General features: G+C 36.5%; 1 protein-coding gene and 1 pseudogene across 4 annotated transcripts in view; both read right to left on the bottom strand.

The window, feature by feature from the left end:
* CERT1 (ceramide transporter 1) overlaps positions 1 to 22,257 on the bottom strand; it is a 111,013-nt gene that overhangs the window by 73,094 nt on the left and 15,662 nt on the right. For all 4 annotated transcript variants that reach the window (XM_041751897.1, XM_041751895.1, XM_041751894.1 and 1 more), the window contains exon 3: positions 6,835 to 6,951. In XM_041751897.1, coding sequence (XP_041607831.1) covers positions 6,835 to 6,951 — 117 coding nt within the window. The remainder of the gene's footprint in view (positions 1 to 6,834; positions 6,952 to 22,257) is intronic.
* Positions 12,754 to 12,931, bottom strand: LOC121490305 (annotated as a pseudogene).

Genomic DNA, 22,257 nt, shown 5'->3' with positions numbered 1-22,257 from the left:
CATTCAACACCTCGACATTTAATAGTGAAGCTTGCAAATTCCAAAGATAAGGAGAAGATCCTTAAAGCAGCAAGAGAAAAAAAGTCCCTGACTTTTATGGGGAGGAATATTAGGGTAACAGCAGACCTCTCCACAGAGACCTGGCAGGCCAGAAAGGGCTGGCAGGATATATTCAGGGTCCTAAATGAGAAGAACATGCAACCAAGAATACTTTATCCAGCAAGGCTCTCATTCAAAATGGAAGGAGAGATAAAGAGCTTCCAAGACAGACAGGAACTGAAAGAACATGTGACCTCCAAACCAGCTCTGCAAGAAATTTTAAGGGGGACTCTTAAAATTCCCCTTTAAGAAGAAGTTCAGAGGAACAATCCACAAAAACAAGGACTGAATAGATATGATGACACTAAACTCATATCTGTCAATAGTAACTCTGAACGTGAAGGGCTTAATGACCCCATCAAAAGGCGCAGGGTTTCAGACTGGATAAAAAAGCAGGACCGATTTTTTGCTGTCTACAAGAGACTCATTTTAGACAGAAGGACACCTACAACCTGAAAATAAAAGGTTGGAGAACCATTTACCATTCAAATGGTCCTCAAAAGAAAGCAGGGGTAGCCATCCTTATATTAGATAAATTAAAATTTACCCCGAAGACTATAGTGAGAGATGAAGAGGGACACTATCTCATACTGAGAGGATCTATCTAACAAGAGGACTTAACAATCCTCAATATATATGCCCCGAATGTGGGAGCTGCCAAATATTTAAACCAATTAATAACCAAACTGAAGAAATACTTTGATAATAATACACTTATACTTGGTGACCTCAATCTAGCTCTTTCTATACTAGATAGGTCTTCTAAGCACAACATATCCAAAGAAACGAGAGCTTTAAATGATACACTGGACCAGATGGATTTCACAGATATCTACAGAACTTTACATCCAAACTCAACTGAATACACATTCTTCTCAAGTGCACATGGAACTTTCTCCAGAATAGACCACATACTGGGTCACAAATCGGGTCTGAACCGATACCAAAAGATTGGGATAGTCCCCTGTATATTCTCAGACCATAATGCCTTGAAATTAGAACTTAATCACAACAAGAAGTTTGGAAGGACCACAAACACGTGGAGGTTAAGGACCACCCTGCTAAAAGATGAAAAGGTCAACCAGGAAATTAAGGAAGAATTAAAAGATTCATGGAAACTAATGAGAATGAAGATACAACCATTCAAAATCTTTGGGATGCAGCAAAAGCAGTCCTGAGGGGGAAATACATCGCAATGCAAGCATCCATTCAAAAACTGGAAAGATCTCAAATTCAAAAGCTCACCTTATACATAAAGGAACTAGAGAAAAAGCAACAAATGGACCCCACCCACAGCAGAAGAAGACAGTTAATTAAAATTCGAGCAGAACTAAATGAAATCGAGACCAAAAGAACTGTGGAACAGATCAACAGAACCAGGAGTTGGTTCTTTGAAAGAATTAATAAGATAGATAAACCAACCTTAGCCAACCTTATTAGAAAGAAGAGAGAGAGGACTCAAATTAATAAAATCATGAATGAGAAAGGAGAGATCACTACCAACACCAAGGAAATACAAACGATTTTAAAAACATATTATGAACAGCTGTACGCCAATAAATTAGGAAATCTAGAAGAAATGGACGCATTCCTGGAAAGCCACAAACTACCAAAACTGGAGCAGGAAGAAATAGAAAACCTGAACAGGCCAATAACCAGGGAGGAAATTGAAGGAGTCATCAAAAACCTCCCAAGACACAAGAGTCCAGGGCCAGATGGCTTCCCAGGGGAATTCTATCAAACGTTTAAAGAAGAAATCATACCTATTCTACTAAAGCTGTTTGGAAAGATAGAAAGAGATGGAGTACTTCCAAATTCGTTCTACGAGGCCAGCATCACTTTAATTCCGAAACCAGACAAAGACCCCACCAAAAAGGAGAATTACAGACCAATATCCCTGATGAACATGGATGCAAAAATTCTCAACAAGATACTAGCCAATAGGATCCAACAACACATTAAGAAAATTATTCACCATGACCAAGTAGGATTTATCCCCAGGACACAAGGCTGGTTCAACACTCGTAAAACCATCAATGTGATTCATCATATCAGCAAGAGAAAAACCAAGAACCATATGATACTCTCATTAGATGCAGAGAAAGCATTTGACAAAATACAGCATCCATTCCTGATCAAAACCCTTCAGAGGGTTGGGATAGAGGGAACTTTCCTCGACATCTTAAAAGCCATTTACAAAAAGCCCACAGCAAATATCATCCTCAATGGGGAAGCACTGGGAGCCTTTCCCCTAAGATCAGGAACAAGACAGGGATGTCCACTCTCACCACTGTTGTTCAACATAGTTCTGGAAGTCCTCGCTTCAGCAATCAGACAACAAAAAGACATTAAAGGCATTCAAATTGGCAAAGAACGGGATCCCTGGGTGGCGCAGCGGTTTGGCGCCTGCCTTTGGCCCAGGGCGCGATCCTGGAGACCCGGGATCGAATCCCACGTCAGGCTCCCGGTGCATGGAGCCTGCTTCTCCCTCTGCCTGTGTCTCTGCCTCTCTCTCTCTGACTATCATAAAATAAAATAAGAAAAAAAAAAAAAAAGATTTAAAAAAACAAATTGGCAAAGAAGAAGTCAAACTCTCCCTCTTCGCCGATGACATGATACTCTACATAGAAAACCCAAAAGCCTCCACCCCAAGATTGCTAGAACTCATACAGCAATTTGGTAGCGTGGCAGGATACAAAATCAATGCCCAGAAATCAATGGCATTTCTATACACTAACAATGAGACTGAAGAAAGAGAAATTAAGGAGTCAATCCCATTTACAATTGCACCCAAAAGCATAAGATACCTAGGAATAAACCTAACCAAAGAGGTAAAAGATCTATACCCTAAAAACTATAGAACACTTCTGAAAGAAATTGAGGAAGACACAAAGAGATGGAAAAATATTCCATGCTCATGGATTGGCAGAATTAATATTGTAAAAATGTCAATGTTACCCAGGGCAATTTACACGTTTAATGCAATCCCTATCAAAATACCATGGACTTTATTCAGAGAGTTAGAACAAATTATTTTAAGATTTGTGTGGAATCAGAAAAGACCCCGAATAGCCAGGGGAATTTTAAAAAAGAAAACCATAGCTGGGGGCATCACAATGCCAGATTTCAGGTTGTACTACAAAGCTGTGGTCATCAAGACAGTGTGGTACTGGCACAAAAACAGACACATAGATCAATGGAACAGAATAGAGAACCCAGAAGTGGACCCTGAAATGTATGGTCATCTAATATTCGATAAAGGAGGAAAGACTATCCATTGGAAGAAAGACAGTCTCTTCAATAAATGGTGTTGGGAAAATTGGACATCCACATGCAGAAGAATGAAACTGGACCACTCTCTTTCACCATACACAAAGATAAACTCAAAATGGATGAGAGATCTAAATGTGAGACAAGAGTCCATCAAAATCATAGTAGAGAACACAGGCAACACCCTTTTTGAACTTGGCCACAGTAACTTCTTACAAGATACATCCACAAAGGCAAAAGAAACAAAAGCAAAAATGAACTATTGGGACTTCATCAAGATAAGAAGCTTTTGCACAGCAAAGGATACAGACAACAAAACTAAAGACAACCTACAGAATGGGAGAAGATATTTGCAAATGACGTATCAGATAAAGGGCTAGTTTCCAAGATCTATAAAGAACTTATTAAACTCAACACCAAAGAAACAAACAATCCAATCATGAAATGGGCAAAAGACATGAAGAGAAATCTCACAGAAGAAGACATAGACATGGCCAACATGCACATGAGAAAATGCTCTGCATCACTTGCCATCAGGGAAATACAAATCAAAACCACAATGAGATCCCACCTCACACCAGTGAGAATGGGGAAAATTAACAAGGCAGGAAACAACAAATGTTGGAGAGGATGCGGAGAAAAGGGAACCCTCTTACACTGTTGGTGGGAATGTGAACTGGGTGCAGCCACTCTGGAAAACTGTGTGGAGGTTCCTCAAAGAGTTAAAAATAGACCTGCCCTATGACCCAGCAATTGCACTGTTGGGGATTTACCCCAAAGATTCAGATGCAATGAAACGTCGGGACACCTGCACCCCGATGTTTCTAGCAGCAATGGCCACAATAGCCAAACTGTGGAAGGAGCCTCGGTGTCCATCGAAAGATGAATGGATAAAGAAGATGTGGTTTATGTATACAATGGAATATTACTCAGCCATTAGAATCGACCAATACCCACCATTTGCTTCAACGTGGATGGAACTGGAGGTTATTATGCTGAGTGAAATAAGTCAATCGGAGAAGGACAAACAGTGTATGTTCTCATTCATTTGGGGAATATAAATAATAGTGAAAGGGAATATAAAGGAAGGGAAAAGAAATGTTGGGAAATATCAGGAAGGGAGACAGAACATAAAGACTCCTAACTCTGGGAAACGAACTAGGGGTGGTGGAAGGGGAGGAGGGCGGGTGTTGGAGGGGAATGGGTGACGGGCACTGAGGCGGACACTTGACGGGATGAGCACTGGGTGTTTTTCTGTATGTTGGTAAATTGAACACCAATAAAAATTAATTAAAAAAAAAAAAAAAAAAAACATGGATCCCTGGGTGGTGCAGTGGTTTAGCGGCTGCCTTTGGCCCAGGGCGCAATCCTGGAGACCCGGGATCGAATCCCTCGTCGGGCTCCTGGTGCATGGAGTCTGCTTCTCCCTCTGCCTGTGTCTCTGCCTCTCTCTCTCTCTCTCTCTCTCTCTCTGTGTGACTATCATAAATAAATAAAAATTAAAAAAAAATAATAAAATAAAATAAAATAAAAAACAAGCAAATAAAATATGCCTAATTAAAAATACAGAAAAAACCAGCCCTGTAATTTATGTTAGCTGATTAAGTCTTTAAGTCACAAGTTAAAAATTAGTTCTAGTTAATAACATCTTTAATCATTAGTAAGAGCCCTGGACCTGATTAATAAATACACAATACCATCTCTTTACAGGCACATTTAGCAGCTCTCACTGAATGCAGAATTCTTCATCCAAAAACAAAATGTATAATTTAATAAATTTAGTTGTCACTCCAAAGCCCTCTCTTTTTCCACTGTCATAAATGAGAAAATATATCAGCCACTCTGGTAAGTAACCGTACATATGTTATCTCATATATTCCTTATATACACTAAGAAGAGGTAAATTATCACGCCCAGTCGTATCTGGTACACAGCAGAAGATGTAGTGTGAATCCAGGTCGGCCTAGATTCAAGGCATTCAGATTTTGGAATTCCAGCTCCTCTCTTTTATTTTTACTTTTTTAGCTCCTCTCTTTTAAATACTAGAAATGTTTTTCCCATTTTCTCCATTTTTAGACTCCTTTCTGAAGTAATAAAATCAAGATAACTAATACAAAATTTTAAGATTTTAAGTAATCTCTTCATCTAACATAAGGTTTGAACTCATAACCTTGAAATCAAGAGTCCCATGCTCTTCTGACCGAGTCAGCCAGACATACCAAAATTCACAAGATTTTAAACCAGTATAACACTAAAGCTAAAACAGAGGGGGGGAAATGGGTATCACAGCCAGGTTTCTTTACGCCAAGAAAAATTCATAATCAATATCAATAAGAATTTGCCTATGCTACCTCAAATCAGACAGGTTTTTCTTGCTTTAGAGTGTGTATGCATGTTGTGTGGGTACATGTTTTGCACCTGTCAAATGACCAAAACAGGTGTTTCAACTACAACTCTATGAAACCCAAACAAACAAGTACAGACAAGTATGTGAATAAGTACAAAGTTCTCTTAAGTCACACTCAGGAATAGCATCATGAATTTATACCTTACCCCATTCCTTGTTTTATCATAATAAACTGAGTTAGCTAATAATGCAGATTTAATATCACACATTTCTTTAGTCTACTTACCACTTATTCATGTTTTTGTTTTTAAACATTTTTTATTTGAGAGAGAGAGCATGGGGGAAGGTGGTGGTGACGGAGGCACAGGGTAAGGGAGAAACGGACTCTCTGATGACCAGGGAGCCCATGCAGAGCTTGATTCTTTGAGGACCTCGAGATCATGACCTGAGCTGAAGGCAGACGCTTAACTTACTGAGCCACCCAGGTGCCCCTTATTAAATAACAAGAATGCGGATTATACATCTATATAAGAAATACATTCTAAAGGTTTACTATTAGCTTCCTATTTACAAAAATTAAATGACAAATGTTTACACTATGAATTTACCCAAAAGGCTACAGATGACTATAAAAACAGTGAAGCTTCTAAATATTATGGTTATACATTCAATATTATTTCAAAAACCTTTTATCCAGATCATACAAAGGCATTTAAATCCTAAGTATAAAAATCAAGATTTGTTTTACTTAAAAAAAAAAGGGCACATTTTGTTTTAGTTAACAATGAAAACCATTTGTTGGTGTGCCCCTCAATTTGCTACACTGAGTCCTGCCTAACTCATGATCATTTAATAAAGCAAATTAGATCTTAAAAAAAAAATTAAAAACATGTGTCATAACAAATTCCCTTAGAGCAACTCAAATGTTAGAAATAAAATTATTTCAAAAATTTATATCTGTACTGCTTTGATCTTTACTATCCAAATAATGTTCGACTTTTAAAAACATGTTACATCTTAAAACTTTTTAAAGAAAAAAAGTAAAACTTTTAAAAGGAGTTACTACTACCAGTATCTTGCCTAATCCTCCATGGACAGGTAAACACTAGAGCCCCTACCTTGTGCTGTTCGATGGCATCTATCCACTGTTGTCTGTGATCCGGATCTTGAGCACGAAGATACCAAACGCTATCATTTACGCTAATATCAAATCGACATTCATCAAAATCATGAGGCTGTGGAGCAAAAAGGTAGAAAATGAAAAGCAAAGCTAATTATATTCTCAGAAATGTTACAACCAAGAGCAAAAACATGAACATATTCATTCTGGCTGGTGGGTGACTCCTGTTATTTTTCTATTTATTTTTCTACTCAAATAACTGTTTTTTGAAGATCTCTCAGATAAAAAGCACAAGAACACAGTTACCAAAAACTAAGTTTTATTCACTACTCCTACAAACGAGTTGGTGCATAAATATATTTCAAAAAACAGAGCTAATACTTTCATCAAATGCTTTGAATTAGCTTAACTAGGGGGAACATCACCATAAGCACACACACAACAAACCCACCAAAATAAGCTTTAGGGAAGACGTTTACTACTTTTTTCCATGCCTCCATTACTCAAAAAAAAAAAAAAAAACAAAAAAAAACAACTCATCGCAAATAGTTGTATTTCATTAAATGTGATAAACAAAATACATTCTGTCACAAAATAATGTTAACATTTCCTTCTAAGTATCTCAAATTAACTTCTAACTTTTTAAATTTCTTTGAGAACACCAGGAGAGCTTCCAATGAGAAGAAAAATAAAGTAACATTACCATTAGACCTACATTAGATAGAGGACACTGCCTATAACAGAAAGTAAACATTTAGTGAAAATATTAATTACTTGGTTCAGTCTTTTCCATTCTTTGTAAGAATATGTAAAATGAGTATTTTATAGAGTATTTTATATCTTTAATTTTTGTTCAGTAAATTAATTCAAATATGATTGGACACATCACATATACCACCTCTTCTACTAGACATAGTATAGAGAGTGAATCAATTTCTTCTCCTGTGAATAATCTTAGAAAAGAGAAAGTCCTCTCTGGTCAATGTAATAATAAACTTATTTGATGAACAGAATCTACATTTTGTATTTCCAAGATTTATCATTTATTCTTTCCTCCTTTTAAACAGTATCAATCTTTTATCTCCTTATCTGTTTAACAAAAATACTGTAACTCCACAATTAAAAAAAATTTTTTATTTATTTGACAGAGGGAGAGCATGAGAGCACAAGCGGGGGAGAGGCAGGTAGAGGCAGAGGAGCCCGATGAGGGGCTTGATCCCAGGACCTGGGGATCATGACCTGAGCCAAAAGCAGACACTTAACTGACTGAGCCACCCAGGTGCTACTGCTACAATATTCTTTAGATTACAAAACAGATTTCTCTTTTAAAATTAAGACAACAAATCATAGATCTGACTAGCTAAAGGATGTAAGTTAAGCATTTTCTTTTACTTTTTTTTTTTTCTTTTTTTTAGCATTTTCTGAATCAACGTGTTCGACATCACAGTTTGGACTATGGATAGTCAAGCCTTAAGAATGGAATCCAGTTACCAAAAAAGGTTTCTTGGAGGAGGGAAAGAATATATACTATCTGAAGAACCAAGTAAATAATTTAACTGATCAGTCTACTATTCTGAATGGCCCAGAGATTTTTAAACTTTCACTTCATAATCAGTCTCATCATATTTCTAGCTACCATTCCTGAAAATGTCTTACAGTTTGTATTGTTGTTAGTGCCCTCATTAAAGCTGTAGAAAATAAGGTACATAATAGTTCAAAGTTTACTGGTTTCTCCAGCAAACACTTTTTCCTCTTTGACATCTTCAAAACTTCCTCACAATCTTCCAGTGAGTAGTACAATGCCACATTTAAAATATTCCTGAAAACAGAAACTTACCACAGGCTTCCTGTGGATATGAGTGACTTAATAAAATCTAAAATCAGTATGTAAAATTTGCCAAATTTCTAAATCTGCCAAGTATAAATTATGATCTCTTCTCCCTGTTCAAAGTTTAAAAATGTGGAAAATGTCAAGCTTTTTGATAGAGCTGCATAGAAATAGAAATAAAATGGTAGTCTAGAAAGCTGAAATTAAAGAATTTGGTAGCTTCAACTGAATGTCACCATTGTGATGAATGCAGTATCTTCATACCCATACACAGAGATGGTAGTTAACAGAAAATGTATACAAGGTAGCCAGTTCCACCATCAACAATCTGACAGGTAGGTGGCATAAAAGAGGGATATATCAATTATCTGGTGATAGAGTCTGTGAACACAGAGCCTTGAGTTCCCAAAATGTGTAAAAGTGAAGGAAGCGATGTCTACAGGGCAAATGACAGACTTCTTAAGAGAACATGTTTTAGAAAATATTGAAGTCTAGACAACTGAGCTTATATCACGTGTCAACGTACATACAACACTCCAACATAAAATAGAGAACTACTTGATTCAAACACAACTGCAATGAACACAAATGAGATTACTTTACTCTCCCAAAAACCAAATTGTGTCCCCAATGAGAAAGCCAACAACAAAAAAGGAAAATATCAAGGAAAATGTAGGGGGGCCTCACACTTTACCCTGTTAAAATTTATCGTAAGGGATCAAAAAAAATTTATCAAAACGTGAAATGACACTTATATCTACTGTCTTGGTGTGTCTAAGTCAGTTCTTTCAGTTTCTATAACAAAAATACCATTAAGTGTTACAGGGAGCTTAAACACAAATTTCTCACAGTACTGGAGGCTACAAGTCCAGATCACAGTGCCAGCATAGTAGTGTTTGAGGGTCCTCTCTCTGGTTTACAGATGGCTGCTTCCTAACTCTGTCCTCAGATGGATGACAGAGAACTCTGTGGTCTCTTCATCCCCTCAGAAGGGTGCCAATTTCATCATGTGGTCTTCACTCTCATATCATCTAAACCCAATTACCTCCCAATGGCCTCACCTCTGAATGTGATCACAATGAGAAATTAATATTCAACACAAGAATTTTGGGAGGACACATGCATTCAGTCTAAAGTCTTCACTAGCTATTAAAAATAACGTTATAGGAACAAGAGGTATAAATCCGCAAAGAAAAAGAAAGAAAAATTTTCTACAAAATTAATTAAAGTTTTATTTATTTGTTTGAGAGAGTGAGCGAGCACAGGGGCACAAGTGGGAGGGAGGGGCAGAGGGACACTCAGATTCTCAGGGAGCCAGCCCTGGAGGTCCATCCCAGGATCCTGAGATCAGGACCTGAGATGAAGTTAGATGCTTAACCAACTGAGCCACCTAGGCACCTCTCGACAAAATTTAAAAGTAGAATGTGGTAACTGAGTTATTTGGCTTGAGAAAGCCGAAAATTAAGCATCTACAAGAAAAAAGAAGAGAAAAGAAATCAAGCCAATTTGTATGCAATGACAGAAATGCAAGGGAACTGGAGATAACAGGTAGCCATAAAAGTAAAAGCAAGGGTGTAGTTGGAAAAAAATAAGATCAAGAGTCATTTAAAGGTGCAATTAAACCCTGGGAATTCCAAGCATTGGTTACTACTCACCTACCACGGTGCAATATTAGAGGCACCACCCCTACCTCTCAGAGAGATTGTATCAGTTTTAAGAAGTAGGGACAGTGGGTGTGGGGAAAGGAAAAAAAAAAAAGCAGATACGGAAATATTCATATTTATTTTTTTCCCCTACCTGACTTCCAGAGAGCTAGCACCCACACAAGTTCCTTCTATCCCCTTCTGCCCATAGGAAGATTCTTCTATGAAAAAATTAAGTAGTCCAAGAAAAAAGGCATAAAGTAATGATATTTAAGGGTTTCACACCCAGGCACTTAATCAGTATGATAGTTCTAAACCATGAACATAAAGAAACATTTACCTTTCAAATCTGGTAGGTATGTGTCACCAAAATGAGAGAATAACCAAGAGAAGTCAGCAGCATTTGAGATCCAGGAAAAGAAGCAGCAAAGGGACTTCCCAGGAAGACAAGGAAAATGCAAGAAGCAGAGTTATGGAAAAGACTCCAAAGTCTAGATTAGAACAGTATGACAGGATGCTTTAGAAGAGATTTCTCTGGTAGGGGCAAAAGTGGAAATGAAAAGACTATCTAAAAGGTTAAACTCAGGGGACAGAATGTAAGAAGACTTAGAAATTCAAAGAAAGTCAACCAAATTTTTAATGAACTTTATCATTCATATATAGTAAACTTTATCGATTTTAATCACTGCCACAAATAGATGGAAATGTTTTCATTTACATAATCCCTTCTAATGATTCCTCATGTTCTCTATATAATATCCCTCCCTCTGCCAACACCTTCCAGAAACCAAGAATTTGCTTTCATCTATTTATTAGTTTGCATTTTTAAAGAAATTTATGTAAATGAAATCAGTATGTACTCTTATGCCTCAGTGGTTTTACTCAGTATAACAATTTTTGTATTCATTGTGTTGTGTCTTACAGTAATTGATTCTTTTTATTGCTGAGTTGATTTATAATGAATATAACATTTTGTTTATTCACCTGTTGAAAAATTGCTTCCACTTTTTTAATTTGAATAAATGATGTGAAAATTCTTATGTTATATGGATATTTTTACTTTTTTTAAAAGATTTTATTTATTTATTCATGAGAGACACAGAGAGAGGCAGAGACAGAGGCAGAGGGAGAAACAGGCTCCATGCAGGGAGCCTGATGTGGGACTCAATCCCAGGACCCTGTTATCACGACCTGAGCCAAAGCAGATGCTCAACTGCTGAGCCAGTAAGGCGCCCCTATTTTTACTTCTGACCTAGGATTGGAATGCCTAACTCAAAAACGTAGGTATACATTTAAGGAACTGCCAAAAATAGTTGTACCATTTTACATTCTTACCAGTAGTCTATCAAAATCCAGTTATTTCACATCCTTGTTTGGGCTTACTTTTGGACTCTACACTGTTCCACTGATCTAAATGTCTATTCTTGGGGTGCCTGGCTGGCTCAGTCAGTAAAGCATGCAAAACTCTTAATCTGGGGGTTTTATGTCTATTCTTACTCCAAAAACACTAAATTATTGCTGCGTAACAGTCTTGAAATCATGTAGTGTTGTCTTCAAACTTTACTCACCTTTTAAAAACTGCTTTGGCTAATCTCGGTAGTTTGCATATACCTATGTATTTCTAGATACATTTAGTACCGGGTTGCAGTGATTCCATAGGTTTTCTATAGATTAATATGGGAACGTGTGATCTCTTAACAATATTGACCCTTCCAATCCATGGACATTTCTCCAATTACTCATGTCTTATCTTCACAATCTCATTTAGCCTGTACTGTACAGGTACGATGCACAATGACAGACTGATTCCTAAGTAATGTCTTTTTTAGGTTACTATACATAAAATTGTTTTTAAAATTTCACTGCTTACAGTATATAATACATTTCATAATTGTAATATTAACCTTATATTCCATGATTGTGCAAAATTCACTTAGTACATCTGCCAGCTGTTTAAATAATACACCTAAAGTAACCTACAAAACAAAAACATTGATGCCACCTGTTTTCCTTCTGCCTTTCTGATCTTTATGCTTTTTTGTATCTTTTTTTCTTGCCACACTGAAATGACTAGGATGTTCAAAACAATGTTAAAATTGAAGTGGTAAGGGCAGACATCTTGCCCCGACCTTAATCTTAGGAGAAACGCATAAAATATTTTGCCATTAAGCACGATGTTAAACTATGAATTTTGTTCATGTCCTTCATTAGACTGATTTTCCTTTCTACTTCTAGTTACCTAAGAATTTCTTTTTGTAAATTTAAATGAATGTTGGATTTTGTCCAAACCTTTTTTTGGTCTGTATCTACTGAAATTTGTTATGAATTTCTGTAGTTAAAATGGCAAATTACAATGACTGATTTAACACACTGAATTAACCTTGAATTCCTGAGATAAGTCCATTTGGTCGTGACATATAATTTTTTTTTTTTTTTTTTTGTCCCAAGGGGGTGCACCATTCTTGGAGGTACTATAATACAAGGCTGATGCATGGAATGGATCAGCCATTTTCCTGATCCAAAAACCCAGTTACTGTATTGTCCTTGGATAGAGAATATATCAGATATGAAAATGATAAGGACAGATACTATACACTATCTTAGCCAAAAGGCTCAGAAGTGATACATAAATCTTTTTATATACTATTGATTTGCTAATATTTTGTAAAGAAACACGGACAATATCTATGTCCATCACACAGCTGTAATTTTCTTGTGATGTCTTATCAGGTTTAGGTTTCACAGTTATGCTGGCAACCTAACAAGTGCTAGAAAGACTCTGCATAAAATTGGGACTATTTCTTGGATGTATTAAAGAACATACCAGTGAAGTCGTGGTGGAAATGTTTTCTTGATGGAGGAGGTATTAACAACATCAGTTTTTTAGACTTTGCCTTATTCAGATTTTCTGTATCTTAAAAGCATTAAAAGGGAAAAAATAATCCTATAATTAACGATATATATTCACTTTAAAAAAAAAGATTTTATTCATTTATTCATGAGAGAGAGAGAGAGAGAGAGAGGGCAGAGACACAGGCAGAGAGGGAGAAGCAGGCTCCATGCAAGGGGCCCAACGTGGGACTCAATCCCGGGACTCCAGGATCACGCCCTGGGCCAAAGGCAGGCGCCAAACTGCTGAGCCACTCAGGGATCCCCATATTCACTTTTTCTGATACTCTTCACCAATTCCTAAAGACCTCAGTTTGCCACTGGGGGTATTTCTCTCCAGCCTGAAAAAGTTCCATTAACATTTCTTGTAGTACAGGTCTGCCCATAAGTTCTCTTAGTTTTCCTTTACCTAAAAATATCTTTTTTACTTCATTTTTGAAGAATATCTTCACTGAATACAGAATTTTGGAAAGATAATTTTTTTCTTTCATTCCATTAAAAGACATTTTCTGGCTTCCACGATCTTAAGAAGTGTATGGTAATTTGAATCTCCCCATTTATGTGTCACTTTTCTCTAGCTATGTTCAAGATTTTTTTATCTTTGGTTTTCACAGCAGTTTGATATGTTAGGTTTCTATTTATCCTGTTGGTGTATAGCTTCTTGAATCTATAAATTTATATTCTTCACCAAATTTTGAAGGTTTTACTATAATTTCTTCAAATATTTTTTCAATTTCTTTTCTCCTCTCAAGACTCCAAAAAACCCATTTAATTCTGCTCATTTAAAACAAAGAAACAAAAAAACCAAATTAGGTTAAGAATGACTTGTTTTGATCTATATTCAAAAACCGGATTATTTTCTCTGTCATCTTTATCTACTACTATAAATCCCAGAGAATAAATGTTTTTTATTTTGGATATCATTCTAAATTCCCACTGGTTCTTTTTATATGTTTCCTTTTACTTTGCTGAACTGGCCTTCCTTTTCATTCACTACAAGCCTATTTTTCTTTTACCTCACATAATTATAAAACCTTCTTTAAAAATCCTTGTCCAATAATTGTAACATCTTGTTCATTTTGAATTTGGCATTTGTGTCTTTTCCCTTGAGAATGTGTTGTTATTTTCTGGCTCTTCATGTTGAGTAATTTTGAGTTGACCTTGAAAATTGTGAATGTTGTGCTGTAAACTCTGGATTCTGTTATATTGTTCTGAAAAATACTGTTTTTCTTTTAGCAGGCAATTAACATGCTCAGACCCAAATTACTAATTCCATCATGTGTTTAATGGGCAGCAGCTAGGATCTCAGTTTACTTTCATTCTCGTCTGCAATACACACAAAGGAGGGGCCAGGTACAAACTTGGACAGAGTTTTATATTTAGAATTTGAGGTTCCCTTTCTTTAGCCCCTTTTTTTCTGCATTACCTCCTCACTAACTGCATTCCTTCTCCTGGTACCTACAGCTAAAAAAAATGGCAAGTGTTCTTTAAGAGTTTTAGCTCCCTACATCTCTGCCATGGTGGCAGTAATTCTGATCACATTTCAGACCACTTTCCATCTGCCTCACACATACGTAGCTCAGAAGTCAACCAGAGATTTGGGGAGAGTTTTTACACAATTTTGAGTTCCCCTTCTCTGGTTTCTCTTTTGTGTATTTTCTCATTTTCCATTAGCCCTGGTAGTACCAAAACCTTTCTTAGGTTCTGCTGGTCAAAAAGATGCCTGGTTGATTTTTCTGTTAAAGTTTTAGCCACCCAGTACCACCACAACAGAAAAGTCACCCTTTTTCTACTCATTGCCAAATATCCTCTCCACTGATATTTGAGTCCAGTTGAAAGGACTCACTCATCAGGGAGTCCTTTCAACTCAGAGGTTTGAGCCTCAGTCCCAAAAGGCTCTTATGATACCAGTACCAGCACCAGTGGGCAACACTTTCTCTTCCGAGGTCCAACTCCCAGCCCTATCTCCAACTTATAGGTTCTGTTAATCCCAATTTCATCCCTTCGTTCCTCTGGCCCTATGATTTATAAAAGCTGGTCACTGCAATTAATACCTATGTACTATCCACAGTGTTTTTCTTTTGTTCTTTTAGTTCTAAACATTTTCTGCTGAAATACCTACAGTGGTTTCTGGTTCCATGAGAGGACCTCTGAATGATGTAATAAACAGTCCAAAAATAGTAAATGTTCATTTCATAATGGAGTAATAGATATCCATTCAAAAACAGTATTTTCAAAGGTTGGAAATTTGACAACTTAGTATGTGAGAAGAAGATAAAAGAGGTTACAAAAGCATATGTACAATGTGATCCTAATCATGCTGTTGCTTCAATACCACTTTAGTACAACCACGTGATTAAAGACTGTACAACAGAGGCCCTGTTTGGCACACCCATATAATTCAGGCCACAGTGACTTACACTGAACAAACATTTATTTATTGAAGGTGGAGACTGAAATTCAGGCAACTATCGTCCACACAAAAACATGCACACCAGTGTTCACAACAGCTTTATTTGTAACAGCTCCCCAACCGGAAGCAACTCAAACATTCTTCAATTGGTGAATGGTACAGAAACTGAGATATATATACTACTCAGCAATAAAAAGGAACAAATTATTGATATACTCAATAGCCTAGTGGATCTTGAGGAAATCATGCTGAAGAAAAAAGCAAATCTCAAAAGGTAACATTGTATGATTCCATTTATATAAAATTTTCAAAATGATAAAATTATAGAAATGATGAAAAGATTAGTGGTTGCAGGGGTTAGACATGAGATAGTAGGCTGGAGAGAGAGGAGAGAAGAGTGACTATAAAGGGAAGAATGAGGGATTTTTGTGCTGATGAAACAGTTTTGTATTTCTATTGTAATGGTGGTTACAAGAATCTATGCCTTATAAAATTGCACAGAGTTACATACACACATATGCATGCATGCACACATATACACACACACACACAAATGAGTACATGTAAAACTGGTAAAATGTGAATAAGGTCTGTGGGTTGTACCAGTATCAACTTTTGGGTTTTGAATTGTACTATGTAAGATTTCACCATGCAGGGAAAGTGGATGAAGGATAAATAAAACCCCTGTGTTCTATTTTTGCAAGTTTCTATGAAAGTACATTTATTTCAAAATTAAAAGTTCTTTTTAAGTTTTGAAAAATAAAAAATATTCAACAAAATGTTCAAAGTGGACTATATAAGATTAACATCACTTGTGCAGGCTGATGACAGAGGCATTAAAGAGAGGCTAACGGTCTATATTCAGAATCTATCATAGATGGTGTGATCTTGGCAATGTCCCAACAGTCTGGATAATGAAAATATTGCTATGTTGCTGTAGAAACTAGATTCTGTCAGCACCCCAAGACATTTAGGCATGTGTCAGTATACATATCATATGATTTACAGGGAGGAATAAATGCTCTGGTAAGCAGACATTTCAATTTTCTGGTAAATGCATTCTCTGTAAATATTCCACTCAGAAATATATGATAATCTGAAAGTCTGGCATAGAAACAAAATAAGGGGCAGCCCCGGTGGCGCAGCGGTTTAGCGCTGCCTGCAGCCCAGGGCGTGATCCTGGAGACCAGAATCGAGTCCCACGCCAGGCTCCCTGCATGGAGCCCGCTTCTCCCTCTGCCTGTGTCTCTGCCTGTCTCTCTCTCTCAATCTGAATGAATAAATAAATAAATCTTTAAAAAGAAAAAAAAAAGAAAGAAAGAAAATAAGGAGAATTAGTTGAAAGATTTTTAGTGGCGAGTAGCATACCAAAGTTAATGCAATGTTTTTTCCAACTTTCCTTTTTAAGTCACAGAATCTTTGTTCTCCTCCCTGCCCAACAAATCTTAACTGTAACATTTACACATAAAAAAAAAAAAAAAAAAAAAAACACAAAATGCTAGGACAGAGGTTTGAAGGAAAGAAGTACAGACATCTTGCCTCTGATGTGATAACCAGGGAAGGATATCATATCATTTTAGTGTATTTTGCCAAGGATGCATAACCTGAATCAAATCACAAAGAAACACCAAACCCCAAGTGAAGAACATTCTAGAAAATAACTGGCCTGTAGTTTTCAAAAATACGCTACACTACACAAAGTAAGGGTAAGGAAATAATTGCTCTAGATTAAGTGAAACTAAAGAGACATGACACCTAAATGCAATACATGTTCTAGACTGCATTTTTTTATTTTTTTATTTTTTAAATATTTTATTTATTTATTCATGAGACACACGGGGGGGGGGGGGGGCGGAGACACAGGCAGAGGGAGAAGCAGGCTCCATGTGCCACTCAGGCGTCCCTAGACTGAATTTTTACTAAAGGGAGAAAAATATACTATATGGAGCACTGTTGGAACAATGGATAAAACTGGAATATGAACTATCAATTAGAAAAAATTATTACTATATGAAATTTCCAGACTTTGCTAGCTATATTATGATTATATCTACAGAGAGTGTCTGCTTATAGAAATTATACACTTAAGCATTAAGTGGAAAACAAGTAAGATAAAGGGAACCGACTCTCAAATGACCCAGGGGAAAATATAAGGCATGTGTACACATGTGCCTAAAGAGAATGATACAAGAAATGTTAAAATATTGGTGAGTCTAAGTGTTCACAGAAGTTATCACATTAGTCTTGCAACTTTTTGTATAAATTTATTCCAAAATAAAAAGTTAAAAACGATACCTTAAAAAAACAGGAGTAGTCTCTTTCCTTACAACAGTACCTTGAAAGCCAGCTACTTAATCTCTCTTTATATCCCACTGTTAAAGGGAGACAATGTCATCAAATAGTTAACAAAATCACTAATATTAAAACCAAAGATTAAATACACGAGAAAAAAAAAAGGAATTCTGAAGAAACAGTCAATGACATAAGGATCAAAAAATAAAAATACATGGACACATACTATGTGACACATGTACATTCATATATGCACACAAATATACACACAATTTATAATTTCAACCAGGCCTTTTCCCTTCAACCTCTAATTGCCTCCTATCTTCTGAATGTTTAAGAGGATTAATCTCAACATTCAAAACTTGTCAACTGATTGCTTCACCCAACTTCTCTTGCAGGCTTCTACATTTCCATAAATGGTACCTACCAAATGCTTAGACCTGAAATCATCTGACCCTTCATTTTTCTCACATCGTATGAGGCTTCCATCAGCAAATCTGCAAACCTTGTCAACTATACTTTCAAATTAAATCTGGAATCCAATCAGTTCTCATAATCTCCACCAATACTACTCTGATCCAAACCATTGATGTCTCCCATCTCAAATATTTGCATAGTCACCTCTAGGGCTGCCTAATTCTGGTTCCCTGCTTTCATTCTTGCCTCCTAAAATCTATTCTTAACAAAGCAGCCAGAAGGGATCCCAGTACAAGGATTAAATCACTCCACTGTTCAAGCTTCCAGTAACTTCTCTTCTCACTTAACATAAAAAGTCAACGTCCTAAAAAAAAAAGTCAATGTCCTTCGATGACCCACAAGGCACTACACAACCAGGAGCACCACCTCTGTGCCTACTTTTCCTACCACTTTCCCTTTGTCTATAAACCATACAGGCCTCCAGCCAGACAGGCCCCCTTACAGTTCCTTCAACTACCCTGGAGGAACTTGACAACTGCTGCTCCTTCTTACCAAGTCACCTCTTCCCACATTCATTTTCCTCCGTGAGATTTCTACTCAAATACTTTATTATCACCCATTATAAAACCCCCTGCCACACATGCAAATTTTACATTTTTGAAATAAGGATGTGTCTTACAATGGTATCAACTAGAATTGGCAATGTAACATACAAAATAATGGTGCATCTTAAATTTGGTGGTCAGACTCATTAAAATACAGTAATACTTTACCATAGAAGCTTTTCCAGACTCATCCTGCAATAAAAGATGCTCAGATAACAAGAACCACCTAATAAAAATGTTACTTAAAGAGAGAACGTAAGAAAAGGTTCCCAGACAAGGTTAGTTTGCATAATCTCACTGTCCCCAATTGCATAACATCTTTCCAAAGACTCTATTTTCCTTTTCTGTTTATAAACCTAACATGCAAATATTGAAGAAAATATATACGAAAGCAAATTATAAGTATTCAGTATTTGCTGCAATTTTTTTTCACTTAAAGTATTGACTTGATATACTCTCTGGGTATTTTCTCTCTTATTTTTACCTCAATTTTGGGAATTTCTGAATAAACAAAATCCTGCTTTTAATATTAACCCTTAGGTAAAGGGTGGACCATGATGCAACCAGTACCAAATTTCTTAATTTTCAATATGCTTTGACATCTAAACCTGTGCTGTACAACAGAGCAGTCATTAGTCATGTGTGGCTAGTTTGAACTAAGATGGGCTAGAAGTGTAGAATACACACTGGGTTTTGAAGACTTGGTAGAAAACAAAGAACATAAAATATCTTAGTAATAAATTTTTAAAATTATTTTTAAGTAGGATCCACGCTGGGCATGGAACCCAACATGAGGCTTAAACTCATGACCCTTAAATCAAGACCTGAGCTAAGATCAAGAGTGGACGCTTAACCAACTGAACCATCCAGGCACCCTAGTAATAATTTCTTATGATTGTGTGTTAGGATGACAATATTTTGGACACATTAAATAAAACATAATAAATCAACCTCATTTGTTTCTCCTTTTTCAGTTACATATGTGGCTTGTATTTGTGACTCACATATTTCTATTGGACAGCCATGATTTAAAACTCATTTATTTATCCATGTAACCAACTAACCAATGAAATATTTATGAACACCTATGATTTACCAAGCACTATTTGGGGCACCGAGGATACAATGGTAAGGAAGAACAGGCATGGTCCTTAACTTTGCATAGCTCACACTAACCAAATCATCACACAAGAAATGTAAAACTTTAACAAGCCATAAATTAGAAAGAAGAAGAAGAAATACATCTCAACATGATGAGAAAGCCTATAATAAAAGGACGTAATCTAATCATAGGGTCAGGGAAGGTTTCCAAGGAAGTAATACCTGAGCCAAGAGAAGGAGGATAAAATGGAATGAACAAAGGAGGAAAGAAAGAAGTTCAGACAGCAAGAAAAGCACATATAAAGAGATGTGGCAGGAAAGAGTAAGCCTAGATAAGACACTGGAAGGACAGTATGACTGGAGAGGACATCATGAGAGGAGGGAGTCTGGTAAGAAATGAAGTTTAGCGGGCAGCCCGGGTGGCTCAGTGGCTTAGTACCGCCTTCAGCCTAGGGCCTGATCCTGGAGACCATGTCGGGCTCCCTGCATGGAGCCTGCTTCTCCCTCTGCCTGTGTTTCTGCCTCTCTCTCTGTGTCTCTCATGAATAAATAAATAAAAATCTAAAAAAAAGAAAAAGAACTGAATGTTTAAGAAGGCAGATCATACAAAACCTTATAACTCAAGAGAGTCGGAAGCCCAGCAGAGAAGGATAGCATAATGCATTTTCTTTTTTTCACTGGGCCTGAAATACTTCATTTCATTTTTGAAATTTAGATATTAATTCTGTCATCTTAAATTATTTGAAGACATCAATTAATAGACTCAAAACAAAATTCTAATCCTACAAAAATGCTCTGTGCAGCCCTGTGGTGCAAGGGTTCACACACTCCCGTGCAAAACTGGTGAAACTTCGGGATCCTCGGAACAATGCTTTTAAAAATGTAAAGCAAAATACATATGATTCTAAAAGAAACCAATTACATAAAATTTATGATTAAAACATTTAAGTTCAGGTATCCTAAAATATATGTGTGTTACTTTATACTAACAAATTAGTATCTAGTAGCAGATAGTAGTATTTGGAGAGATCTACAATATGCCAATAATGTCATGGGATAGTATCTGTAATTTTTGTTGAGTGAAAAAGCCACAGATACTGACAATATTACTGTAATTTTTCCCTACATGAATAAAGAAAATGCAAAATTTTGGTTAAAAGTTAGTGAAAATAAAGTTGTAATCTTTTTTCTTTTTTTTTTTTTTTTAATTTATGATAGTCACAGAGAGAAAGAGAGGCAGAGACACAGGCAGAGGGAGAAGCAGGCTCCATGCACCGGGAGCCCGATGTGGGATTTGATCCCGGGTCTCCAGGATGGCGCCCTGGGCCAAAGGCAGGCGCCAAACCGCTGCACCACCCAGGGATCCCCCGCTGCGCCACCCAGGGATCCCAAAGTTGTAATCTTTTCTCATGATGTCTATAAATCCCTTGTGGAATTGTTATAAGGGAATCTGTCTGGTAATGGTTTGCCATAAAAAAAAAAAAAAATCACCTACCTGTCCCAAGAATCTTAAAAAGCAAACTTCTGCATCTAAGCACATTCTCTAGTACAATAAAACCATAATATTTCAGACTGAAAGGACTTCTGGTAAGTAAATTAATATAAATCTTCTATATGCTATACTCTGCCTAAAATATATTGTGGCCCACAAAACTTTATTAAGCTTCAATTACCTGGTTCAACAATTCTGAATACTTTCTGGTGATTTGTGAAAATCAAATCCACGTGAGAAATATAAAATTTTGGTATATTGGGGTGTCTGGGTGGTGTAGTCAGTTAACCATCTGATTCTTGGTTTCCGCTCAGGTCATGATCTCAGGGTTGTGGGATCAAGCCCTGTGTCAAGGTCTGCATTCAACAGGGACTTTGTTTAAGACTCTTCCTCTCCTTCTGCCCTCCCCTTTCCTAAGATAAGTAAATCTTTAAAAAAAAAAAAAAGAAAGATTTGCTATAGTTCAACTGAAAGGCTTTTACTAGGCACTGGGAATCACAACCCAATAAGGGACTTTCCATTCAAATTATGTGATGGCTGAGCCATGAATATGCATTTGTATAATGATAACATTACTTGTTATAAAACTGTGTTAGAACTTAAATGATTATAATTACTTTATGATCAAGGCATATTTAGATGACCTTAACTCAGCTTTTAAAATGGATTCTTTCCAAGTCTTCTAAATAGCAAAAATAATTTAATAACTTGAAAATATTCATGTCTTTCAAAAGTTTCACT

The sequence above is a fragment of the Vulpes lagopus genome, chromosome 4, assembly GCF_018345385.1.
Source record: "Vulpes lagopus strain Blue_001 chromosome 4, ASM1834538v1, whole genome shotgun sequence".
NCBI classification, from domain to species: Eukaryota; Metazoa; Chordata; class Mammalia; order Carnivora; family Canidae; genus Vulpes; species Vulpes lagopus.
Note: the sequence above shows the minus strand (reverse complement) of the source record. Positions and strands in the feature narration are given on the sequence as shown.